The sequence below is a fragment of the Lonchura striata genome, chromosome Z, assembly GCF_046129695.1.
Source record: "Lonchura striata isolate bLonStr1 chromosome Z, bLonStr1.mat, whole genome shotgun sequence".
Classification (NCBI taxonomy): Eukaryota; Metazoa; Chordata; class Aves; order Passeriformes; family Estrildidae; genus Lonchura; species Lonchura striata.
The window spans coordinates 26,222,206-26,249,870 of NC_134642.1; the positions used below are offsets into that span (position 1 = coordinate 26,222,206).

At 38.5% G+C, this 27,665-nt stretch overlaps 1 protein-coding gene across 2 annotated transcripts; it reads right to left on the bottom strand.

The window, feature by feature from the left end:
• Nucleotides 1-19: 19 nt before the first annotated feature.
• Nucleotides 20-25,701, bottom strand: UBQLN1 (ubiquilin 1). Of its 2 annotated transcripts, none has more exons than XM_021534451.3 (11): nucleotides 25,439-25,701; nucleotides 13,863-14,014; nucleotides 10,078-10,193; nucleotides 8,393-8,655; nucleotides 7,545-7,703; nucleotides 6,705-6,948; nucleotides 6,068-6,210; nucleotides 5,092-5,175; nucleotides 2,558-2,673; nucleotides 2,068-2,236; nucleotides 20-1,286 (listed from the first exon to the last, which is right to left on the bottom strand). In XM_021534451.3, exons 1-11 carry the CDS (start codon nucleotides 25,592-25,594, stop codon nucleotides 1,134-1,136), a joined length of 1,755 nt encoding a protein of 584 aa, XP_021390126.1. In that variant the 5' UTR covers nucleotides 25,595-25,701; the 3' UTR covers nucleotides 20-1,133. The 2 variants fall into 2 exon arrangements, with proteins under 2 accessions (XP_021390126.1, XP_021390125.1); XM_021534450.3 differs by having other exon boundaries at nucleotides 20-1,289.
• Between the last annotated feature and the right edge of the window lie 1,964 nt (nucleotides 25,702-27,665).

Consider the following 27,665-nt stretch of genomic DNA (forward strand, 5'->3'; position numbering starts at 1 on the left):
TTGAAACAAGATGCTTAAAGATTTTTAAACTTCTTTTATTTATCTGTGCACAAGAGAAGTAACTACCAATAGAAACTCAAAAGCTATACAGTATTTTTTTACTTGGTGGTTAAACGTAATTAGAGTATCACATGACCATGAATAGAAGTAATTTCTCCAATTACAAATTGGAATACATGTTAAACTCTCAGTGGAACAAGCCAAATAGCCATAGAAACCATTTCAGAGCACAAGGCTGTGGCTCTTTAATTTGGACAATGACAAAAGTAATTTACAATAATCTGTGAATATTGAAATAATGTTATAATGAAAGTTTCTGTACAGTTAAATGTAAAGAGACAACCAGAACTGGACTCTAGTATATTTTAACTTAAGTTGCCTAAGCATTTTGTCTCAGATAGTTACCAAAGATCCTGGGCAGTTCTACACCAAATTCAAGGCCTATGACTTTTTTTGGTTGTTTTTTTTTTTTTTTTTTTGTGTGTGTTTTTTTGGGGTGTTTTTCTTTTTTTTTTTTTTTGTGGGGTTTTTTGTTGTTGCTTTGTGGGGGAGAATTTGTTTGTTTTTCATTGCTTACAATTTCACTCTACCTTATAGTGTAAATCTCTAGAAATGAGCTGTCTCTGTTGTATATATTGTGTTTATACCTTAAACAAATAAAGTAAAAGATGGTAGATTACTCAAGTGGTATAAATCTTCCCGCATTTTGCTAGTCAAGAAAAAAAAAACATGCCAAAATCACAATAAGCAGTATTGGTACCCACGGCTTCAATTAATTTGTTTCCTTTTTAATGTGCAATCTACATAAATTACTACTGAACAATACTGTTTAAGTAGTAAATAATTGGCCATTTGTAGGTCAGACAAAACTTGTTCATCCAACTGTGAAAGCTGATACTGTTTCCAAAAAAATCACAAATAATGCTGAACAGAAGAACTGATGCACTTAGAAGTGAAAATGCATTGATTCCCAATGTCTGAAGAAAACTACTGCACTCCACCTTCAAATGCATCAGACTGGTTTTAGTTATAACAAGACAATCCCAAAAATCAAAATGAAATAAAGCAATTTGAAAGATTAAAGAGCTGTTATCAAAAATAAATTACATTTTTTCAAGTTAAAAGAAACACTGCTATGAAGGCTGAGAGCCAAGCAGCCTTTCAATAGCTGCATTGATGTCTCCTCCTGTTGCTATTAGTGCTTGTAAATTTGCTTCACGGTTCAGGAAGCCCATTGCACTCAGCTGTTCCAGTTGTTGCTGAAATCGAACTTCTGGATTTTGTAACTGCTAAGAACAAAATTTCAAGCTATAAAAGCATAATACATATTTAGCAAAATACACAATTTAAACATAGGTGGGTTCTGCGCCACTCTGTGTTTTCTTAATTTTGACTACACGTTTTTCAAGTTCCAAAAATATATATTCAAATAAATTCAATTAGCAACTAAAGAATTTTTTTTATAACAAGTCAGCAACATCAAATTATCTACACTTATATATCATTCCTGAACTCCAGGAAAAACTGACCAATAGAGGAGGATTCAAATTAAACTGGGTACACAAACAGTTTCTCAAATATATACATATAGCTGTTTTTTAAAACAAAACACAGTGCAACCCAGCAATGTGGAACAGCAAAGATTATGTTGTTGTTAGCAATCTTGAACATCACAGGATTTATTTTTCCTTGCGAAGTGACATAAAGATCACTTCTTTTGTAACACTCCCAAGCATGTTGACTAAAACTACCAAAATTCTGATCATTAGAAAGCTTGAGTCTAAGGCAAACTCTACTTTATAGGAAGATCCTGTTTACACAAACTCATGGCAAAATTCTGCTTTATCTTAACGATATGACCTTCAGAGGCATGTTTTTAATGAGGTCAGAGGATGTTTTTTCAGTATTCACTTGCACAGCTGCAATAGCACTTTTAAGCCTCCTCTACTGACTGACCTTTGACCAGAAGCATCCAGTGGGCTCTCCCCTCAACTGTCTCTCTTCTGTCCAGTATTTTACAATTAAGAATAAAAGTAAAAATATCTAGACTATAATGATGTACATTACCTGAGCATTTGCACCAGCAAGTGCCTGCAACATCTGGTGGACAAACTGCTGGTGACCAGGTTCAGCAGTTCCTGAAGCTGGACTTGTGTTTTCAGTGGAAACAGAACTAGGTACTGTGGATGCTGTAGGAGCTCCGCTGCTTCCCACTCCACCCAAACCAGGATTAAACCTGTATAAATTACAGAAAAAGAAATACACCACTTGAATAATAAAGACTAGTTTGTCTCTTCTCATTAGTTAGTGGGTAAAAATTCTGTCAAAGAGAAGATAACAATTTGAATAAAGTATTGAGAAAAAGACCAGATTTATCAATGATTAGGATTACACAGCAGACAAACGACAAATGTGACAGATTCTAAAACAAATTTGGTTGAACTAAAAAAGGCAAGAAGATAAATCTTTAAGAAAGACTGTATACATCTCTAAATCTAAAAAGAATAACCAACACAAGGGAAGACTTCTTGTCCAAATTTGTAAGATCAATTCTTACCCTGGTATAAGCCCTGGTGCTTCTGTTGCTAATGTCTGCAAGCCCTGCTGAATCTGTAGCAGAGCCTGCATTGCTCTGGGGTTTGACATAGCTGATAATGTGTCAGGATTCTGCATCTAAGAGAAGGAGAGAAACTCTTTATTATATGTGCACATTCCAAGGTAATTTTTATTACTAGATGTCTCATAGAATCTGACATAATTTCATGATTTTGTAGTTGAATATTACAGGAAATCCTTCATTTATTTTTTCTTCTGTGAGAAAACTTCCATGAAGGTAAGCAATGAACTCTCTAGAAGTAGAAAAAGCCTTTTGAACATGAATTATGCAAGAAGTATTTTTCATCACAGATCCCAATCTTTCAAAGGCCACAAGACTGTGTTAGTACATTATTTTAGAATTAGTCTCCTGTATCATACTACTAGTAAGCAACAATGCTGAACATGATGAAACTTGACCAAAAAATACCTCAGAAAAAGTACTAAGTTCATTTTTCCTAGCTGATTTCAGATCACAGCAATTTGATGGTGACTATTTGCATATATCTTCTTATCTGTAGTGCTCTTACAGCCTGAAATGCTAACAAATATACTGGAAAATATACCAGCAAGCAAATGGATATTCAAGGATTCTCAGTCTACTGTGACTTCAATTACAAATTGGCTTTCACATAGTCAAATAATTTAGAAAGCAAATTCTTTTCATTTCTGAAATTAAACATCTAAAATCCTCATTATTTTAGATACAAACACAAAACTAGTGGCTTATGCTCAGCTTTGCACAGAGATGCAACAGGTAAGTGAAAAGCAATGTGTCAGTTACAAATAACACAGATTCGGTAATCAGACCAAAGTGCAGATAGGCTAACTAATCTTAGCAGCTTCTCCCTGGCAACTAGACCAGGTTACTTTTGCTGAAAAACCACATTTGATTAATGTAGAAATCACAGATTAAGGTGAAACTTCCTCTACTGCAGAGCAGAACCACAGAATAGGACATAAAGAACACTGATCTGAGTGCCTAAAGACACTTCAGAAGAGCAATTAATATTCTCCATTCATCCCTTCAACGACTATCTTCATGATAGCTAAAAGTCAACAAATAAATTTATAGTAGATGGAAAAGATTACTCAAATTTAAAGAGATAAACGTTTTGGGGTCTCCAAAGAAAGCTGCCACAACTACTTTATGAAAATACTTAAATGTTGACTTACTGTCTACTATTTGAAGCTGTCTTACATAAATGCTGGCCCAACAATTCTTAGAGCACTTAGGTGACCTGGATCTCATCTCTATTAATGTTATTAATTCCAGTAGCAGCCATTCTTCCCTAGTTCTGCTGGGCAATTGCCCTTAATTGCAAAAGATGCCTTCCATTATGCATATTCCATGGTTTCTGTCTCCCAGTCCCATAATATAAACACAGGTAGATAAGCAAGAATACACAAGTTGAAATATTACCAACATTCTGAGAATATCCAGATAATTCTTCACTTCACATCTCACCTGCTAATGATCATCTAACTTCAGACAGTGAATACAACAGAAAACTATTTGTGCAGATAAATTCCAAGGTGATAGCAACAGAAGGAGCTACACAAAGGAAACAGATATGATTCCTAGTGTGCCTTCATTAATTACCAATTACTAACAGATTTCAAAACATAACTATATGCTAGTATTCTCAAATACTACTGAATAATTACAAAGCAGTGGCAATATGAAAACACCACAGCTATTCATGTGGTTCAAACAGTATAAACAGTATCTTCTGAACACTGAACATGCTACTGTAATTCATGTATGTGCTCATTATTTTACTCATAAAACTTCCCGTGTGCAGTCAGTTGTTGGCAAAGCATATTTACACTAATTTGCAAGGGCTGCCCAACTCATGCAGTGGATTAGGTTTTCAATCCCTACAAAAATCTTGCTTGCTTCTCTTTAGGAAACACAGTACTACTACACACTGTTGCAACTAACACCAAGTAGATACCTGGGCTGCAAACATGATGTTGGTACGAGCAGAAGACAACAGTGGAGCAACCTTTCCAGGAAAGACTTCAGAACCACTTCTTTTAAATTAGCTAATGACTTGGGTCTTTCAGGACATGCTCTAGGACCTCTTTTCCAAATATTTAATGCAGGTTTGAAGAGGTAGGAGAAAAGCACACTGAAACTTTAACTAGTAGTGTGAAAAGTACTATTCTTTTTAATTTCTGAAACAAATCTTGTTACAAACAGGTGTTTTCTGGCTGGTTTGCAGTAAGAGCATTTATTCCTTCTAAGCAAAAAATCAAGAACAAATCTTAGTGGTTGTGCTAGTAGTCATAGACAACAGCTAGGATTAACTTTTGAAAGAGATGGAGACATTAGCAAGAATATTATCAAGGGACAGTCTAACTTCATATCTATAGCTAATGAGAATATATTACAGAATCTAGCTATTAGCCAAATCAAGGACAGGCATAAGTTACCAAAAATATTGCTCATTGACTTGAAGACCTTTATTAAGAGCTAGTATTTCATCTTACTTGCTGAAGGAAAGTTGGAAGTTGTTGTCTCATTTGTTCCTGAAGTTGAGGATTTCCAACAAATAAAGGATTATTCAACATCATCTATAGGACAAAAATATTTAACTTCAAAGATCAAGCAGTAAAAACCACTGGAAGTTTTAAAGCAACTACAGATAATACAGTAATAGTCTATGAAAATTACCTCATAGAATAATAATCATCTACTCCATTGGACAAAATTTTTGGTGGTGTGTCTTTTTTTTTTTTTTTCCACTTGTGCATCATTGGGGTTTTTTAACTTGTAAGTTAATGGATTTCCAGATACAAATAAGGCAGTTTTGCCAAGTATTACAAGAAAATCCTTTTCTGCTCAGCCTCCACTACAAATCTAAGTAATATTTAGCTATAAATATAATTTGAAGTCAAGGATATTTCTAAGTATTTAGCACAAAAGAGGTAATATTTTTTCAATGTCAGTTTAGAATTTGACTTTCAATATTACCACTTTAAATAAAAATGAAAAGCACTTCTACAACAACATTCATAAAACAGCATTTCCACTTTTACAGTAAGCACAGGTCAGAAATTAGAAGTTAAAACCAGAGTAGTATCCAGATAGGGCACCAAGTCTCCTCCTCCACTTCTCCCAGACTAGAGGGGGAATTTATTTACTGTTAGCTCTACTTTCATTCATAACCAAAGCACTTGTTTTGTCTGTTTCTAATGCTGGATCAAAAGTTTAGGGCTGTGCAAAACATACACAACCCTACAAGTGATTTTTGAAGCATGTCAGGCATGACATCCAACTAAAGCTGGAGAAATTGAAGAAACTCAAGGCAACAAATTGTTCATAGTAAGTAAGTAATAATTTCAGTGACTTAGGAATCAACAATAAAAACTGGCCCATTTGCCACAGGCAATCATTGAGCTTCTGGGTTTTGTCGTTTTTTACTTCAATAACATACAATATATTACTTTACCAAACACAATTTACCTGTACTGCAAGATCAGGATTCTGGCTTAATGACTGCATCATGCTCCTCATGTAGGGCGCAGACAACATATTCTGCATAAGTTGTGGGTTTTCTGTTATCTGCTGTAATAAGCTCTGCATTCCTGGTGTGTTGAACATACCAGCTTAAAGAAAAGGTAAAGGGCACATTAGTAAGCATTCTGATTATCATCAGAGAAAGTACACTATCTAAACCCAGAATATAACCACTTGGTTTTCATGAGTTTAAGAATCCGAAACTTACCTCAGTGAGGTTCTGTTTACAGAGACATATCTATCCTAGAAGACAGACATTGCACCCAACACACACTCCCACCAAATATCTACATTATTAGCTGTTTTCCCACTTGCCTTAAAACATAAAAAATACTATAATTCATCTACAGATTCACTACCTTTGTTCTTTTAAGGCAGTGTACAAGTATCATTATCATTTACATTATTTTTCATATTTTTTTATTTTTCCTCTTTTTCTTCAGAAGACCTTGGTAATACTAAAATGTTCTACAAAAGTAAATAGCAATAAAAACTGAATCAAAAACTCTCTTCCTAATGAAATAATAATTTCAGTAAGTTTGCAAATATGTGCAAATATACACAGTTGCAATAACAAACACACCTCCAAGCCCAGGTCCCAAATTCGGTCCAGTTGAGCTCTGTCCTGTTGTGCCTGAAGTGCTATTTTCAACATTACTGCTGTCCCTGCTCTCTCCAATAGTGCTGGTAGTTGTTGTGGAAGTCTGTGAGCTGGACTGAGGAGCCCACGGATTTGGCAGAGGATCTCTATTTTCTGTACGAGATGGCTGATTGTTCCCTCCTGCTGATGCATTGCTTACTAAAGAAGCAAATGGATTACCTCCAAACTACAAAGGAAAGCAAACACTTATCATCTACAAATTTCTAATCATAAATGAAAAGAAACTTTTATGGCTTCTAATCAGTTAGACTCACCTGTCTACAGTAATTAATGTAAATATTGTGAAAATACACTAAACTGAGAGATACTAGGACCCCCTAAAAATGAAATCAATTTTTCTTTTTGAAAGTAGTGGTGCTACTGCATTGTATTTTGATCACAGTAAAATTGTCTTGCATACTGGTTTCTGACTTTAAAGTCTTTTATTCTTCTCACCTTTAGTTCAAAATTTCTAAACACACCCTTAAAAGGATTTTACTGGACTTCCAAGTCTTAAGGCAGTGATTTAAAGGAATTAAAAATTAAATAACAAACAAATCTATTAACTTTAAAATAGCTTCTCAATCACACATAGTGATAGCTGTATTTCTTCAGGCTCAGAAGAACACAGGATTTTTAAAGCTCTTTCAAGAGTAAAAGGCTACATAACTTGAAGTTTCAATAATTGTTTTGTCAAGTAAACATCTGGAAATTTGAATTACTTAAATTCTTTTACATTAAAAAAAAAAATTCCTTTTTGTGTGATTTGTAATCTTTTCTCACCTGTTCCTGTGCTGCATTCAGTATTGGCTCCTGAATGTCTGTGTACATACGCCGCAAGGCATTGTACCCCCCTGGTATACTTTCAAGGTTGCTCAATGCTCGGTCCTGGTTTCGCATCATTTCCTGCATCATTGCAGGGTTTCTAGCAAGTTCTAGTGTCTAGAGAAGTGGAACGTTTAATCTGTATTAATAAGAAATCCATTCTAAAGTGAAAACGTCAGCATTTGGCAATTTCTCAGTTATCTCTGTCTAATCCAGTTTAAAATTATGATTAAAGCTGAATCAACCTGTCAGCTCAGTGTTAATCAACACAATTGGGTATTTAGTCAGCGTTCTACCATAATTCTTACTATTTCTAACATCGCTACAGCAGGCAGCCTGTAGTATGAAATTTAAAATAAATACATACAATTTCAAAAGCATCTATTAATCTCTTCAGGTTTTGATACATTTTGCCACATAACATATCTTATCTTTTAACTTAAAAAGCATTTAGAAGTACACACAGTAAGACACAATGAAAATATGCAGTATTTTGGAGAATTACTACTTACGGTAAAATTGCTAGCTAGACAACAGGTTTCAAGGGCGCATCCAGTTCTAGGCTCAGAAGGGATGTATTCAGTGACTTTCAAAAACTATGCTACAGATTTTCTGAAATATCAGTCTATTTTGGACATTAACAAGAAATGTAGACACTGGTTGTCTATGGCAACCTTTTATGGATTTTGAGTAAGAAAAAATACTTTAAGAATGTTTACACACTCCACTAAGCGTGTCCAAGTCCTACCTGTTGTTTACATAACAGCAGAATCACAAGTCATGAACTAATAGATCTTTCTACATACCTGTCTCATTATATCTGGATTATTCAGCATGTGACTGATTTCTGGATTTCTCTGCATCAATTGCTGCATTTGAGGGTTAGCCATAATTAACTGCCTCATCAGGTCGGGATTTGAAAGCATGCTCTGAACAAATGGATTCTCCATTATCTGAACCATCATTTCTGGGTTGGACATAAGTTGTCGTTGCATCTGACTTTGCAACTCCGAGAAGTTTGAAGTATTTAAGCCCAGACTACTCAGGCCTGCCAAACCTCCAAGGCCACCTTTAAGAGGATGAAAAAAAAGGATGTGACTGACTATACTTCCAATTACATCCAGATTAATTCTAAATACAAAATACTTGAATGTATCTCATACTTCAAAGTAACAAAAATGAATGGAAAGTCCCATGTTTTGCAAGGATGTTAAGGAGTCCTCACCAAGTATATGCTTCTTTAAATAACAAGATGCATAACTAAAAATTCAACAAACTTTATTCTTAAATAAAATTTGTTATAATTCTAACAACTTTTCTTCTCATTTTTGAAAGCCAAGATACAACAAATGTTTCCGTTTCAGAGCTTTAGGTCTGTGTCCTGCTCCCACCAGCAACACTTAACAATTGCATTTGTAATAACAATTTATCTGTCTCTTCTTGGTCAGACTACAACTAAGAGCGAAGTCCAGTACGAGTAATATTCCCTATTCTAAATGCAGAACCTGTGTTCCTCTTGGTAATAATGCACCAAGAGCTAATTATGTTTTGAATTTTTGTGCTTTGCTGAATCCAGATAAAAAGTTTCACAAGGTACTAGACAGACCAAAGAACTACTAAAACCTAAGAAATCATCTGCTTACTGTAATTGTGTTTCCAATTCTACCTCTTCCCCACTCCTAAATGCAAAAAAAAAAAAAAAAAAAAAAAAAAAGGACAAAAAAAGAACTAAACAAAACCCCACCGCAACTATGGAAATAGGTTATAATTTTAAAGTCAACAGACCACAACCTCTTTATTCATAGAAGACTCCTAACACCATCAGGCTTGAAACCTGAGAAATACTTAATTGTAAGATTAAGATCAATTTTGTTGCTTTTATTGCAGATCTTGGCTTCACGTTAGAGGTCCAAACTTCTATGATTCATCTGTATTCAGATAAGAGGAATTCAGGTGCACTTTTAACTAGTACAAAGACCCTGGAAAGCATTTCATTACCCATAGTGCCAAAATACAGCATCAGTAGCACCTTACCACTGAAGGTGAAACAATACAAATTTTGTAGTGAAATTTGTGGTGAAGCACTGGCACACTTCATCCAGGGAGGTGATGGATGCCCCATGGGGCATTCCATCTCTGAAAACATTGAAAGTCAGGTTGGATGGGTTGGATGGGGCTCTGAGCAACTTAGTCTAGTTAAAGATGTCACAGCTAATTGCACAGACATTGGACTAGATCACCTTAAAAGGTATCCCTTCCAACCCAAACTATTTCATGATTCTATATAAAACTAATGAAACAACTCTCCTCTGGTAACTGACTGATCAGAAACCTTCTACAGCCAATTCAATATATATCTTTAATTAGTTTTTTGACTGATGTGTTTGTTTGGGTTTTGTTTTTCAAGTTCTGTCTACATTGTAGTAAAGCTTTGAGGACAATTATCAGAATACAAAAGATACCCACCATACTACCTAACAAATATTCTTACCCAAGCCAAATGGATTACTATTTGTTGATGCTGGTGTTGAGGTGCTACTGCTTGATGTTGATGTGGTAGCAGTACTCCCAGTGGTGTTTGCCTGCTGAGTTGGGGGGTCTTGTGATCTAAAAAAGCAATTTTAAAACTTTATAGAGTGTAACAAGTTATTTTAAGTAGTGCCATTAAATGTAGCTATAGTATTACACTTCAGAATCTTGAATTACATTTTGATTCTTGGTCAAAACCCAGTCATCCCCAGATGGTTTCCCTGTAATAAATCTTTCTCAGACACCTGTCATGTCATCAGTTTTTCAGAGCAGTAGTTTCAAATTGTAAAAAAACAGATAGGTATCACTGCAGCCATTACCACCTTCTTATCCTACCCCATGATGCTTGCCAATGAATTGTTTTCTCTGTCCTTATCTTGCTTTAAGGATCCATGTCTTATTTCATTATACTCACATACTACTGATAACATGCCCAAACCTTCAAGAAATAAAGCCTGACAAATTTAATGCAGAATTTATTTCATGTCACATCTCTAATAGGATGCTTTATTGAATGTGAAATTCAGTTAATGTCACATTTTATTAGAAGACAAATCTCTAACTCTCAATAACCTTTAGGACTTCAATGAGACTGATAATGAAATCACATGAAGCTAAAGCCAGCATATTTTAGCATAGGCACTAAAGGCTACCCTGGCTGTGTACTCACCACACCCTTCTGTTGCAGGCAGAAAGACAAATGTTGCCATGAAGTAAAAGAGATCAAGGAACTGAGCTTGAATAAAGCTAACCTGACCTCTCTATTCTAAAGAAAAGAGACTACCTAGAAATCTAAAAAAATTCTTCACTGTGGTTCAACAATCAATAAATAGCTGTATTTGCAGTACTACAGAATAAAATACTTTGTAAAACTATGAATTCAGACGTCATAAAAAGATTTGAGAATTTGAAAGTACACTAGACTCCATACTTCAGTTCACCTTGGGGGACCTTTCTCCTACAACATAAGTCTGCACTTGCTCCACTCAAGCAAACATCAGAACTATACCAAAACTCAACTACACCAAAAACAAATCAGAAAGATGCTTTAAATGCAGATATTCTCCTGGGGTTTCTAAGAGTTCTTTAACTTCATTATCAGCAACTACAAACTTTGAACACAAGATGACTATAATCAGCCAAGCAGCTGTAACTTGAATGAGATAGATTATAGACTGTATCCTGATCGTGATTATCCTGCTAGAGATATTTGGTTTTCTTTCGTCTAGAGAACACAAACATCTTTCCTGCACAAGCAAAAGAAAAATAATAAGCATCAATCCTATTTGTATTTTCAACTGAGAAACTATTTTTAGAAGCAACTACACTGCTTCATGTAATAGACATGAAAGGTTCTTAAAAGTCTGACAAGAAAAGTAGATGACACTGAAAACTGAAATTCAATAGTGCTCCTATGCAAACTGGGGCATATTCTCTGAAGATGAGTGCAAACCTGTGAGCCTCCAGTCTTCCAGCGATATTCCTGTCAAGTGCACATTGCCTTTTATATCCATTTTGTCATTATGTTTCCTCCCAGCACTCACTGCTACTCTGACACTATACAAGATAGGTTACAAGATTGCACTAAAAGTCTGTAGCAGTCTGGAAAATGTAGCACAGTAAAACAAGTAATCTTTTTTTTTTTTTTAACAAGCATTTGGGTGGAATAGATGAGGTTTCCTTTTTGAAATTACACACTTAGCATAGCTTAGAAGGGAAAAGATCACCTTCAGATCCAGTTTTGGAAAATAACTGAATATTACTTATTCAGACACACAGCGGCAACAGTAACAGCAAGAGTCAACAGAAAAGTTAATGGCATACCATAAAGTAGGTGGGAACAAATCAATCTTGATACTCATGGCCAAAAATCGGCATGTTCCAGACCACACTGGCAGGGTCTAAATCTTGTCTTTCCAGACAAGCATCAAATATAGATATTTTAGCAAGAATATAACTGAGATATTTCAGGACAATACTATACTTTTTCAGAAGTGATTTTCATTCTCTCCAGCAGCTTTCAGCATGTTTTTAGTTTATTCAAGCAAAGCTACAAGGTGAAAACTTTAATGCAACATTTGAGCACAACACAGGTACCTGCAAAGGATCTGTAGTTCTTAGTTCATACTTCATTTTCCCAGACATGATTAAAACATTCTGCAGATAGTAGAAATATAGTCTTCTAAAATGATTCAAAAAATAGCAGGTACAAATGAAGACATGGAGTGCAATGCCAATAAGACAGATGCAGGAACACCAAAAATTCCCCAAAAGACACACATTTGACATTTGTGTTCCTAAGGGCTCCTCTGCTCAGAGGCAAAGTGCAAGCAGGTCCAAGAGGCTGGCAGTGGTATTTCAGTATGTATAGCTACAGTAGGTCCAAACTATAAACTCTCTGAAGACTTTGCAAGTCAAAAGAAGCATCTTCCTAGAAGCACTCATGGTGCCACTCTGCCATACTTAAGACTGCAGGCAAAAAAAACAACAAAAAAACCTAGCAACAGCAGAATACTCATGCAGATGCAAAAGGACCAGAACTGCAATATTAGCTAACACCATAGTCAAAACTGACATGGCTTGTATCAGCCTAAATTTCAGGTGGAGAAGACACAGGGCAGGAAAGGGAGACCTCTGACAGTGAAAATATGTATTTTGACTCCAGAACACAGAAGTGAAGGTATCAGTTTCAAAAGGTACCTACATTTAATGATAATGATACTAATTTCAAAAAGACTTTGTATTTAATGCTAATCTTACTAGCTAGCCTTTGTGTCTTGGTAAGGCCTTGAAAGGGAAAGCCCATTTCTGTTCTCACCTACACTACATACTCTTTCCTTCAACATATGACATTTTCACATCAGAGGGGATCCTTACCATAAACAGGAAAGATCTAAGTAGAACAGGAGCAAAAACACTTTCACTCTAAAAGAATGAACATGTTACTCACTAATGTCAAACTGCTTTTGAGGGATCTATTGCTCTACTTGTTGGAAGGATTTTTGGACACTTCACAGGAAGTGCACAAACCATAGCTAACTGATACAGCTTTTTAACCATCATTCTAATGCTTCTTCACCAAAGGAAAAAACAAGAAACAAAACAAAACACCAAAATAGACCCAAAAAAACCCTCCAAAAATATCCCAAAATTCCTTAAAATTGAAAGTCTATTTAGACAGATAAATTCATTATATTAAAGCAGTTCCCAAAATTTTTCTTTCCTTGTTTTACCAAAACAGAGTTTTTACTCACTCTGCTGGTAAAACAAGGAAAGAATATTTACTGCAGAGGAAAAAAAAAAAAAAAAAGAAAGAAAAGATTCACTACAAGTTTTCACGTGTGAAAAGAAATCTGCATAACATACATTAATGTATTAATGGATAAGAAGAGCTGATATCTAACAACTGCAAAGCCAAAACATAGCTGGAACGAAAAATAAAAAAGCTATATAACAAAAACCAACCAACCAACAAAACTCCCAAAAAATAACCAAAAGAAAAAGTAAAAGAAATGTATTTAAAAGCATAAACCAAATTAAAATATGAGAGAAATAAAAAAAAATGTAAAATAAAAAAAAAAAATTTGTAGTTTCATAATTTCACTGTTGTCCTGCAGCAGCTGTAAGTAAGGAGCTGATTAACATGATTTAGTCAAATCTAGTTTTGCCCAACAGAAAGCTATTAATAATGCAGACTACTTTAACTTTTCTAGAGGTATACAGAAGACCACTTGTCATGAAGGTTACCTGTTTTGTGTTTTGATAACCAGGTGAACAGTGAGTCCATCATGAATTCCATGCTGAGTCAAAGTATCTTGATCTTTTAAAATTTTTCCAGCGAATATCAATACAAGCTGATCAATGTGGGACTTGAAACGCTTAGAAATTTCTTCCTTGAACTAAACAAAAAAAAAAAATATACATTTATATAATTAAATACTGAAGTGCAATTTTTAAAAATAATTTAAGAACCTGTTTTTCACATTTGCCATATTACCTCACTTGTACTGCATATTCTGTATTTCACAAACTAGAAATACTTTTGTTTCCTGAACTTCTTTCTGCCCATGGGAAGATGGGAAAGATGTCTTTGTCATTCTGAAAAGGAAATCTGAAGAATTTCACATCTAGTGAAATTAGTTACATAAGCTGTGACAACAAAAATCTAATTTCCATTGAAGACTATTGTGACTTCAATCAGGCATGCATCCATGATATAAGTACATACTAGCATATTCAGTACTTAAACACACCCATATGTATATACGTGGTAAATTATGCATATAGTGATATACTAGCAAGTACACACATACAAATGTGCACACCACTGAAGCCATCCATTGCTGAAGGACTGATGACAATGCCACAAAGAGGACACATCTGCCTAGACTTCTGCTTCAACTGAATAACTCTATCCTTAGATGTATTTTTGCTGCCTTCCTTCCATGTGTCAAAACTAGCATTCCTTTCCACACAGACAAAACCATACATACCACACCTATACCTCAGGTGGCTCTGCTTTCTCATGCATGACATAGCTACATGAAATGCAGTTACAGCCCAGGACACAGTGAATAAATACATTTTTCATTTCATTGAGAAATCATTATGATACAAGACCTTTTACAAAAGAGCCTGCTTTCTAACTAACTGCTTGTTAACTGTCCAAAACACCTAAAAGAACAGATTAGCTTCATACATTTTTGGAAGAAAATCATCTACACATATGGAAAACGTAATCCTAAAATCATTGCTGAAAAGGAATGTAAAGATCATTTAGTTCCAGCTCCTCTGCCAAGGGCAAGTATACCTTTCCCTAGGCCAGGTTACTCAAAGTCCAGTCTGGCTTCGAACACTTTCTGCAAAGGGGCATCCACAGCTTCTCTGGGCAACCTGTGCCAGTGTCCTCACAGTAAAGAATTTCTTCCTAATATTAAAGAGGGTAAAGTCATTCTCCTTGTATCATCACTCTATGCCCTTTTAAGAAGGGCATGTAGGTTTCTTTTGGCCACTGAAAGGCTGCTCTAAGGTCTCCCTGGAGCTTCTCTTCTGTGCAATGAACAAAAGTCCCTCAGCCTGTCTTGACATTACATGGGCTCCAGCCCTCTGGTCATACTGGTGGCCTCCTCCTAGCTCACTCCAACAGGTCCATGTCCTCCTCTGCTGGGGTCCTCTGAGCTGGATACAGCACTCCAGGTGGAATCCCACCAGAACAGAGCAGAATTCTCCTCACTCACCCTGCCAGCCATGCTGCTTTTGGATGCAGCCTGGGATACAATCAACTTTCTGGGCTGTGAGAACACATTGCTGGGTTATGTCCAGCTTCTCATCCACAAGCACCGCCAAATCATTCTCCTCAGGGCTGCTCCCAATCTACCCTGCCTGTATTTGTATTTGGGCTTGCCCCAAACCAAATGTAGGACCTTGTACTTGGCCTTGTGGAACTTCATGAGGTTCACATGAGCCCACCTCTCAAGCCTAGCAAGGATGGCATCCCTTTCCTCCAGTGCCTCATTCACACCACAGTGACTGGCACACATTGTTGGGGTGCACTCAATCCCACTGTCCATGTTACTGACAAAGATGTTAAACAGTGCTTGCCCCTGTACCGATTCCTGCGGACACCACTCGTTAGTGATCTCCACTTGGACAATGAGCCATTCACCACAACCTTTTAAATTTGTTGTTCACTGAGCAGTCCATTTGTCAAAACCATGTGTCTCCAGTTTAGAGACAAGTCATGTGGCACAGTGTCAAACACTCTACATATGTGCAGGTTGATTATGTCATTCACTTTTCCCTCATCCGCCACCACTGCAACCCCATCACAGGCAACCATCAAATTTGCCCTTAGTGAAGCTGTGCTGACTGTCACCAATCTTCTCCTTACCTTCCATGTTCCTTAGTGTAATTTCCAGGAGGTTCTGTTCCATGATCTTGCCAGGCACTGAGGTAAGACTGACCAGCCTGAGTCATCCCAATTTCCTTTCCCAAAAATATATGGATGTCCTCCTTTGCCTTTTCCAGTCTGTGTAACTTCAACTGAGAACTGCTACAACTTTGCAAATACAACGCTGGTGGCTTAACTACTATCTTGACCAGTTCCCTCAGGACCTATGGATGTATCTCATCAGATCCCACGGGTCTAGATCCTGATCTACAGAGGATGGTTCTTCATTCTCCCAACCCCTGCTTTCACAAACTTGGACAGTGTGGCTGGAGCATTTGCCAGTGAAGGGAACAGGCTTGGCCACCAGACAGTGGGTGCTGAGCCACTGTAGTGTATCATTTGTTTCTCTTGGGTTTTACTCCTCTCTCCCTCTTGTTTATTACTATGATTGCTGTTGTTATTATTATTACTGTTGTTGTTTTAAATATTAAACTGTTATTATATAAATCAATGAGTTTTACCCTTTTTTTTTCTGATTCTCTTCCTCATTTCACTAGGCAGGAGGGAAGTGAGGAGGCAAGTGAGGAAGCAGTTGCATAATAATTGCTGGCTGGGTTTAAACCATGACAGATTATGATGACGGAAATTCAGGCAGTTCTAAAAAAATTCATTTTGGTGTTGTTTAGGTCTTCAGTTTGTACAGTATAACTAAATAACAGTATCAGTAAATTACAGTTAAAATACTTCATCCACTGGGAAAACCAAAAGCAGAAGTTCAGCATCACTGACTGGAAATGATGAGCATTTCTGTCCAATTCTCCTAATGCAGTGACTCATCCTTTTAATTATCATGTAATAATTCAACTGACAATGTCAGGTCATTTGCTTTATTGTTCTAAATGCAAGTTTTACTTCATTGTAATAATACTATACCTTGTTCAGTCATAACTGGGCACAGAAAAGGACTCAAAAGTTGTGAAAATAATGTTTCAACATACTTGAAACCTAGTGTATTCATGGAAACTACTTCTTACAGTAAAATAATATAACGTCAATTTTTTATATGATTATTAGGAAAATATGTGGAGAGAAACACAGTGGGAATCAGACTAAAACACTGGACTAATATCTAGACAGAGGCCTCGTTTTCCTAGGGAGAAAAGCAAAAAGCATTCTTAACCTGAGTGAGTTGATTCAAGGTTACATTCTCCTCAAAGCATGGCAACTTGCAAATTTGAAATGAATCAGAACAAATCCAAAGCTTGTCTTGTTGAAGGACTTTGCCCAAATTGCCATTTTACCTCAAGTTAACTTGTTTACATAAGCTTTTTTTTTTTGCTTTGAAATACAAAAGCAGAATAGGTTTTCATCTTGAGAACACTCATTGGCTTTTTAGCAGCACACCAGCACTTCTTGTTTATACTCTCAATTACATGCCAAATATCCTTATCTTCACAGCAACTTTAAAATAATCACTATTAAAAAGTTGCCTTTTTTGTTCAATGTTAAGACACATGGAAAAAAAACCCCAACTCTCTGAAGCAAGCTAGGACTTTTACTACACTTCTCAAACTTGATTGCCTCTCCAGCTTGTTGCAAATTACAGATGGACACAATAAAATATTGTTGTCTAGTGTTGAACAAATGCATACTGGTACCTGAGCTAGTCAAAGTAAATACTTTATCACCAAACAAAGAAAATATCTGAATACACATTTGACTAAACCAGATACTGTTTCACACTGTCACTGTGCAAACCAGATCCATAATTTAAACATTAACCTACTAACATCTGACAATCTGGCCTTGGAAGAACCTGGTAAAGTGTTATTCCAGGTAAAGTGAAAGTATTAACATTCAAACACTCCTTTGATATGTTACGACCATATAATATTTCCAAAGCTTCTGTTGACTCATTTAATGACATCAAAATCAGCAACTGTAATAATCTTACTATCCACTCACAAAAAAAAGTGCTGTGATAAAGTAATAAAAAGAAAAGAAGAAAATAAATAAATTTTAAAATACTTTCTCTTTTTTGAGAGAATTGAGAAAAATTCTCTCAACCTCATCTTAGTAAGTCATATTTAAAAATTAAATTACAGTAACAACCTGGAAGAGGTCTTAGCAATTAACATCCAAGTCCATTGAAGTAACAGAAAACAGGTCCTTAGAAACTTCAACTACTTTGAAAATGTTAAGCTACAATTTCGTCCAGATGACTGTCAAAAAAAGTAAGGCTGCTGACTCTCCCCACATTAAACTGTTTTGAACACAATAGAGGATGACATGGAAGCAAATGTTTGTACACAGAAGGCTGAACTTCAGTTTTCATTCCTAGCAGTCTCTCAGATAGTTCTACCACAAATAAAGGTTTTGAAACAGTATTACCTAGTTTGGCACTGCTGTTTCAAGACACACCCATAATATTTAAACTTTCCATCATCTTTCCTAACAACATACACAGTTAAGCATATTGACTGAACTCCCGTCTGTTTTACACTCACACTGAGCAGCATCAGAAGCAAACTTTGATGAGCTCCAGCTTTCTTTTATACAACAGAATTAATGGTTACAGGTTGTCTTGACCCAAGAAGTAAGGAACCAAACATACTCATAGCCACAGCTGATAGCTGTGGTTTCCTTTTGGAATTAATCATGACCTGGACATCTTATAACTGACTTAAAGTGAGTCAGTAAAAACAGGGTTTCATTGCACAACTCTAGAACACTATACAGAAAGGAAGATAACAATTTGTCATTTCAAGCAGAAATACAAGCACTTTTGCCCCGCAACAGATAAAGCATAGCTAGAAATAATACACAAAATAATGTTTCCATGTAAGAGTACTGTCTTTCATGTCTTACTGGAGTTACTATTTTATGGTGGCTTTGCCAATGACCCATGCTAGTTTCATAATAAAATTATTTCCTCAAATGTCTGCAATCAAATCAAACTCAGAGTCAGATTCTTGATGAGCTTAAAAGGCTAGCAGTCCATAAAGGGTGAACTGCAGCAGAACATGGTAGTGTAAAGGACTCACAACTCAAGTTCTAGCCATTTCTATTCCCTTCAGGGACTCTTCAGCAAGCCACTGCACTTCTCCAAGGCTTTGTTTGGGGAAGCAATGCTTCTTCCATAAAAGCAGTTGGCAATCTACTCTCTCCCTGTTAGTTATGTACCTGACCACTTGTCATTGACAGCAGCTGGGGAAATGGAATCTCTTCCAGGGAGATGGGGGGTTCCTTTTGTTCAAGAAAACATGGTGGAGGGAGATGTCTGTTATCAAGGGAATTTTTTCCGTGTCAATCATTGATTTTCTTGCACCCTCTGTCATTAGCATTGTTGCTGTTAATATTTGTTTTCTTATTTCATTGCTGTTTCTAGTAAATTGTTTTTATTTCAACCTGTGATCTTGCCCTTTTGTGCTTCCAGCTCTCCTCTCCAGCATGCCTTGGGTTGACGGACAATTTAAGAAGAGTGAAAAGAGAAAAAGCTTTGCAAGTTACAGAACACTAAGATTCAACTAAAGCCATTGAGGTTTTTGTGCTACATAAAAGTGGAAAATGCTTCAACTCCTCTCTTTCACTGTTATTTTCATCTTGAATACTCTCAACTCTATTATACAACTCAATTAATTTATACAACATTCAATGTTATTTAACAAACAAATAAAGCACTCAGGCTCAAGGGGGGGAGGGAGAGAAAAAGGTGGCAGAAAGAGAGAGAGAGAGAGAGAGAGAGAGAGAGAGAGAGAGAGAGAGAGAGAGAGAGAGAGAGAGAAAGAGAGAAAGAGAGAAAGAGAGAAAGAGAGAAAGAGAGAAAGAGAGAAAGAGAGAAAGAGAGAAAGAGAGAAAGAGAGAAAGAGAGAAAGAGAGAAAGAGAGAAAGAGAGAAAGAGAGAAAGAGAGAAAGAGAGAAAGAGAGAAAGAGAGAAAGAGAGAAAGAGAGAAAGAGAGAAAGAGAGAAAGAGAGAAAGAGAGAAAGAGAGAAAGAGAGAAAGAGAGAAAGAGAGAGAGAGAGAGAGAGAGAGAGAGAAAGAGATAGTGGCAGTGTGGTTTGGAAAGTCTCAGCAGGGTCACTGCGTTAGGGAGCAATATTCCTAAAAAACAACGCTGTTTAGCAAGAGCCAAAATCAGTGTGTTACCATTATTCTCGTACTTAATACAAAACAAAGCACCATATCAGCTACTAATAAAATTAGCTCTATCCCAGTCAAAACCAGAACTTCCAAATTATTAAGATTTCACCCTAACTTTACTCCCAGACAATGCCCCTTTTTACAGAGACAAGGTTTATAGTCACTAGATTGAAATATTTTATGACTTTTTTACATGACACTATTACAACAGCTAAATATTCATTAAGGTTTTATGCGCTGTTGCAATTTTGAACTGTACACATGGCAATTTTTTAAAACTGTGTGACACCCCTCACTGAGGGTGAGGGATTTTAGCAAAACAAACTCGCAGGACAAACGCATCTGAAATAGATCAATTTTTTAAAAATTAATTATGAATGTCTTACTTTTATACAGCGAAGTATCCACACAAAATACACTTCACACTACTACTTAAGTAAGCTTTCTTATTTTACTCTGTCTGCCAGTCATTTATCAGAAAACACCTGTTGAGTACTATGGCCACTGTTATGTCTGAGTTACATCCAAATAAGCTAATAGTCAGGAAGATCAATATACTTTTACTTCTGAAGGTTCTTCTATCAAATAATCACCTACCATTGCTCTACAACAATTTTGATATCACAAAATGATGGAGGAAAAACTTCAGGTTAAGAAATAAGTATAATCAGAGTATATCACGAGGCAAACTCCATAAAGAATCACATAGATGTGTTACAATGCACAGAGACACAAGACAATGGAAACTCTAATACTAAATGCTCCATGTATTCAAGTGCCTTGAGACACCTGAGAAACAACAGAAACCTGAATCACAATCCTGGAAACAAAGAACAGACTAGATTCCATTATACAGTTTCAACCTATTTTGTTTGTAGCATTCAGTAATCCCTGGATTACAGAAAAACAGTGAAACAGAATTGGATCATGTTAAAAAAATTGTTCCTATAAAGTACAGTTTCTTTAAAAGTAAAAATTACATAAAATATTAAAAGCATACGCAAGCCAGGAAAGATGCTCCACTTCCAAACTACCCAAAGCTTTAACAATTTATCATTTACACCTGTGTGATCTTTATAAAGCAGAAGACTGCCAATTTGGGATTGCAAGAACCAGGCACAAAAATGAAACCCTGGATTTATGGATTTAAAGTTTCAACCTTAAACAGTACTGAAATTTCAATCAAAAATTTAGACGTTCTCCACTTGACAAAAATCAGTCTTGACACAATGGATACATGTCCACTTTAAGTAACTCAGGGATTTTATCTGTAGTTTATAGTCTAGTGCAGAAAGCACATTTGTGATCACCTACTTTAAAAAACACAGAAGCTGTTAAATATGCTGTTACTGAAAACTGTATTCCACACTGAAAAGATATTCTATTTAAATGCTGAAGCTAAATAAAAAGGGGGTGGGGGGGAAGCCCTAAACCTGCAAGAGGATCTAATTTGTTTTCTGTGGGGCTAAACTCAATTTCACTAACTCTTCCTGATGGGCATTGCTCTGAAAATTTCAAATAATCAAAGAACTGGCAATCATTCTCTACAAGAACTTCAAATTGCTGAAATTATTAGCACACATTTAGTATCCACCGTTTGTTGGCCCAGCAGTAAATAACACACAGCTAGGCACGTTACTGTGTTTCAGAGTTGTAATGCTCACAGAATGGGCAACTCAGTATCTTCTCGCATGCTACACACCCACAGACAGTAACTCGGGACCAGTTATAATAAATTGATGGATACAGCAAATGTCAACACAAGGTACTAAAACAAGAACACATCAAGAAGCATCAGCAAACTTTAACTCTTCTAAAACTCCCTCATTCTAAATGATGAAGGTAAAAAAAACTGGTTTTCCATGTAACCATTTCCAACACCACAATACTCAAACAATTCAAGTCGCTCACTAAGACATGAAGGCATGAGTCTCTCCTAATATATGCACGCTTTTTCTTTGTTTACAGGCTTTACCAAACACATAAGACAACTCTGCTAAGCAAGAAATTGCAAAGACTGTACTGCCATGAACTCAGAAAATAAACCGAAGGAAAAAAACACTAGACAAGAGACAAACAGTTTTAGTGAGCCAGAGTATCAGCACTGCCAGGGTCAGCTAAAGACAGCGAATTTACCTATCACGTATTCACTAAGTCTCTTCTCTGAGCAAGATCAGTATCATACCCAGCCAAGAAAGCAAATATTTGGTCTTTGTCCTAATACTGAGCCAAACTGTGCTAAGCACAATCAAATAGTTTTCAGAGAATGAAAGACAGACAGCAGTTGCAATCAACTGATCTTCCAGAGTAGCTTTGTACTTAGTTTATTTTCCATACTAACCTGCATACTCACTGTTCTAGCTGCATAGCACAGGATCAGAGTAACAAATCATTCTCCTGAAGTCTTCCAATACAGGAAAAAATCTTGACAGAAAAGTTGCAGACGTGGTTGACATTAATGGGACAACATAAAATATAATTTTTTTTAGCCCTAAATTTGGTCCTGATGACACAAAATATTTTCTTAGAAAATCTAGGTTCATGTTCTAGCAGTACCTGAAATGACCGTAAAGAAATAAACAGCTCAATTCTTTAAGTTCTAATGTTAGCTATAAAAATATACTGAGGGAGTTTCTTTTGCCTTTTTTTGTTGTTGTTTTGTTTTGTTTTCCTTTCAGCCTACAAGCTACTGGCCCACTTATCTCAACTGTACAAACCACTTGCTGATCCCAGATGCACTTGAACAGATGTGCAACTCGCCTGGTATTTGAGATTAACCTATTCTCAAGGCTGGTTCTAGAAACATTGCATCTATTGTTTATACTTATTATAATCAACAGCTCATTTTTGCAGTTTAAGAGAAAAAGCCAGTATTAGTCATTCTATGGGGACAGCGCATTTTTTTGTGCTGTTACACTGCCTGAGACTTCAATCCAATGGTCAACCCAGCAGGGAAATCTTACTTCACAAGAATTAAGTCATAACCGCACATCTAATATTTTAACAGCAGTGCCAAGAGAGAAAACACAGTTTAAGGTATCTGTAGACAACAGAGACATCTGAAGTAGTATCCTCTGTTAATTTTCTAAACTTGTATGACTGCTTTCAGTAAAAATTCATGTGCTTGATAGGTTGTACAACCATTTCAGTTTATGACAACTGTTTATTTGAAAACCTGGCAGATCCGCCAGTATTCAAATCTGAAACAAACTTGTTAAAGTCAAATGTATTACAAGATTCACAGCTAAAGTAAATCTCTTTATTAATTCCAAAGGACCCAGCTAATGGCTGATTGCTTTACAGGACAAACACAATCCTCAGGTTATATTAAGTTTATGAATCTCTCTTTTAAAATATCCTAACAAAACAAAAGCCCCAAAACTGCAAAGACTTTTACAAAAACTGCATTGCTGCTGTTCACAAATATATGGAGAACAGAGAAGTGGAAAGCACCCTTTTCAGACTGAGATTGCTGGGAAAGCAGTGGAAAACACTAAAAAGCAAACACAGTCTTTTTACTTTTGGGAGAAATGCCTAGATCAAGCTTGCAGAGAGAATAGCTCACTGCACACAACACTGCAGCTGCCAAAAGACAAGAGGACAAGAAAGCAGCTTCAGTGCATTGGCAGCTGAGAAAACCTCAATGAAACTCAGGTCTGGGACACTTCTAGCCCAAACACTGATGTACAAAAAAAAAAAAAAAAAACCAACATTGCAAAACAAAACTGAATGTAGATTAGACACAAGGACAAAAAAAACCTCAAAGAAATATTAGCATTTTCTCTATTCACAGCAACTAGATGAAACAAAAGTCTGACAGTCTAGTTGAATAGCTATCACTACATTTGAAATTTCGGAGATTTTACTTAATCTTTTGTATCCTCTTCTATTAACCAATCAGTGTCCTTCAGCTCACACTTAAAGAATGATGTCAAGTTCTGTATCTAGATATAAGTGACGCTTTCAGACATGTTATCTTTTTTTATGAAGTCTGCAATACCAAAGTCACACAAAAAAATGTGGAATAGCACAAAGTTGACACAGTTAGAGCCATTTCAAGGTGAAAACTGGGAAATCCTATGGAAAACAAAAGAAGTTCTGAATCTAGCAACACCTACATTCTTTGTAAGCAGGAGTCTCTGCATTTTTACATTTTGATAGCAGCTTTGCTATGATTTGTTGCTTTCTAATTTAAGTAAATGAATTTTTAGTCAATACTTGCACAGCAAACCTACTAAAAGAGTTGAAAAAATAGAAGACTTGCACGAAACAGTGTGGATGAATCAGCAGGTGTCACTAGTTTGAGACAAAGGCAGCTGGAGCATAGACTTTCACAGGAAGGCACAAAAGCCCTAATAAATTGGTTATCTGACATAACCATGCCATGCTAAGTACTATATCTGTAACTAGCACATCAGAGTATGGGAGACTGAAGATTTTGCAAACACAGTACAAGGCTACAACTTCCCAAAGTTCAAGGCCTACTCACTGTCTTTAAAGACAGTGTTAGATCAAAATAAACACTGGAAATACAGAGATACAAGTAACTGTGTATGTTTTCTACAGTCATGTTAGCCAGACAGTGAGACAACTACCACCAAAGCCAGTCAGCTGAACAGGACAACTCACAGCTAGAAAATGAGAGAAGAGAAGGCTTTGGGGTGGCCTAATTGTGGCCTTCCAACACCTGAAGGGAACTTACAGGAAGGATGAGGCAAGCCTGTTTGCAAGAACATGTGCTGACAGGACAAGGGGCAATAGCTTCAAAGAGAAAGAGAGTAGGTTTAGATTAGCTATTACGAAAAAATTCTTTACTGTGGGGGTGGTGAGGCACTGGAACAGGCTGACCAGAGAAGCTGTGGATGGCCCATCCCTGGAAGTATTCCAACCCAGGCTGAATGGTGCTTTGAGCAACCTAGTCTATCTGAAAGTGTCCCTGCCTACGACAGGGGAACTGGAAGATTTTTGATGTTTCCTTCCAACCCCCACGTTTCTACGACTCAACGAGTTGACGAATGAGCTACATCCAGCTTCCGAACCGGCCCTCTGCAGTGTAACAGAGAAGCGGGAGAGGAGGGTGCGAGGCGGCACATTTCTCCACTGCCCCCGCCCTCCTCAGAAGGCAGCAGTCCCTTCCCGGGCGAGCAGAAGCTGCTTTGTCACTGGGCAGGGCCCGGGCCCCGCGCAGCCGAGCCGGGAGCCGCGGGCCGGCGCTGCCAGCCGGGCGGCGCTCCGCCCGGCCCGGCCCCAGCGCGCCCCGCCGGCTCCGCAGCCCGCCGCGCCGCCCCTCACCTGCCGGATGCTGCTGGCCTCGGAAACGGCGAACTCCTCCTTCTCCTTGGGAGTCTTCACCGTGACTTTGATGATCCGCGGCTCGGAGTCACCGGCCGAGTCGCGGGTGGGCGAGCCAGGGGGGCCCCCCGCGGGCCCGTCCGCTGTGTCCGACATCGCCGTGTCCCGGTGGGGCGGGGCGGGGCGGGGCAGCGCGCTCGGCTCCCGGCTCCGGCGGCTGCAACCGAGCGCTCGCGACGCGCCCGCGACACCGGAAACGGCTGGGCCCGGCCGCCGCGCGCCGTGATGACGCACGCACCGGGGAAGGTACTGGAAGGGGCGGCGCGCGACTCCCAGCGGAGCGCTCCCGCCGCCGCCTGGGCTCGGGATGTGCCGGCCGCCGCCTGGGCTCGGGATGTGCCGGCCGCCGCCTGGGCTCGGGATGTGCCGGCCGCCGCCGCCTGGGCTCGGGATGTGCCGGCCGCCGCCTCGGCTCCGGGATGTGCCGGCCGCCGCCGCCTCGGCTCCGGGATGTGCCGGCCGCCGCCTGGGCTCCGGGATGTGCCGGCCGCCGCCTCGGCTCCGGGCTGTGCCGGCCGCCGCCTGGGCTCGGGATGTGCCGGCCGCCGCCTGGGCTCGGGGATGTGCCGGCCGCCGCCTCGGCTCCGGGATGTGCCGGCCGCCGCCGCCTGGGCTCCGGGATGTGCCGGCCGCCGCCTCGGCTCCGGGCTGTGCCGGCCGCCGCCTGGGCTCGGGATGTGCCGGCCGCCGCCTGGGCTCGGGGATGTGCCGGCCGCCGCCTGGGCTCCGGGATGTGCCGGCCGCCGCCTGGGCTCCGGGCTGTGCCGGCCGCCGCCTGGGCTCGGGATGTGCCGGCCGCCGCCGCCTGGGCTCCGGGCTGTGCCGGCCGCCGCCTCGGCTCCGGGCTGTGCCGGCCTCCACGGACAGCACTCTGGGAGGACACTGCAGCGCCACGTCCACTTCTGGGCTCCTCGGTACAAGAGAGACAAGGAGCTACTGGAGAGGGTCCAGTGGGACTCACAAGGACAATTTGGGGCTTGAAACATCTCTCGTATGAGAAGGGACTGCAGGAGGTGGGCCTGTTTAGTCTGGAGAAGCCTGAGAGGGGATTCATCAATATATGTGAATATCTCAAAGGTGGATACAAAGAGTGTGAAAAATGCATATTACATGATTGGCTCTTCGCAAATATTAAAATGAATACTATAGGTGTTATGTTGGAAAGTTATGCTGTATTAATCTCTTTTAAGTAATGTGGTAAATATAGTTTTAGGCAATAGCATATTAAAATAGAAATGTGATGTAAGATTCTTTTTACAAGTAGCTCAAGGAATGGATAATTAAGAAATTCTTTGCATAGGGATAACAGCAACAAGACACTAAAATTCCAAGAGAATAATTACTGCCTCCTTATTGGGAAGACGCAGACTCCAAGGGACCAACATGACTAATTTACAAGACGAAGGTGGGAGTAAGCAGAAGAAATCCTTCTAAGCAGAAGAAATCCTTTGTTTGAATTTTTAAATCATGTATGAGATTATGAATACGCAACAGGCTATTGCTTTTAAGGGGTAATCCTTATTTAGCAAGGTGTGCTTTGTGGCAGAGTGCAAGGCACCCAGACATCCATAATTCTTTGCTTTTTATTGTCCAAATACTTACTGCTCTAATTTTTGCTACTATTTTAATAGCTATTTTATTCCTGTTAAACTTATCAACTAAACAAGTGACTGGCGTTTTTCACAAAGAGATAGTGCCAGCCTCTTTTCAGGGGTGCCCAGTAACATGACGAGGAGCAATGGGCATAAACTCAAAGACAGGAAATTCCACTTCAGCATGGGGAAGAACTTTACAGTTAGCATGACAGAGCACTGGAACAGGCTGCCCAGGAAGGTCATGGATTCTCTCTCTCTTGAGGCATTCAAAACCTGTCTGGACATGTTCCTGTGTAACCTGCTCTAGCTGACCTTCCCTTGGCAGAAGGCTTAGCCTGGATGGTGATCTCCAGAGGTCCATGCAGAAGGTCACCAGTTTCCCAACTAGGGTCTGGGAGTGCAGGTGCTGGCCGTGCAGCTGTGGTTTGCTGGAGCTCCAATCCATGAGACATGAGGTGTCACAGAGGCCTGTAGTGAGATGCAGGGGTTTGGTGTCGGAAGATGCAAGAAGAGTAACTTGGCATAGTTTGTGAATGTACATCAATGAAATAATTCAGTACCTTTTGCCTTTA

What these genes read in the sequence shown, in the direction of transcription:
- UBQLN1 (XM_021534450.3), bottom strand. Translation starts at nt 25,594, where the DNA reads ATGTCGGACACAGCGGACGGGCCCGCGGGGGGCCCCCCTGGCTCGCCC. An exon ending in ATCCAGATATAATGAGACAG is followed by an intron (nt 7,704 to 8,392) that starts GTATGTAGAAAG and finishes CCACTTCTCTAG; the next exon opens with ACACTAGAACTTGCTAGAAA. An exon ending in TTTGGGACCTGGGCTTGGAG is followed by an intron (nt 6,211 to 6,704) that starts GTGTGTTTGTTA and finishes CTTTTCTTTAAG; the next exon opens with CTGGTATGTTCAACACACCA.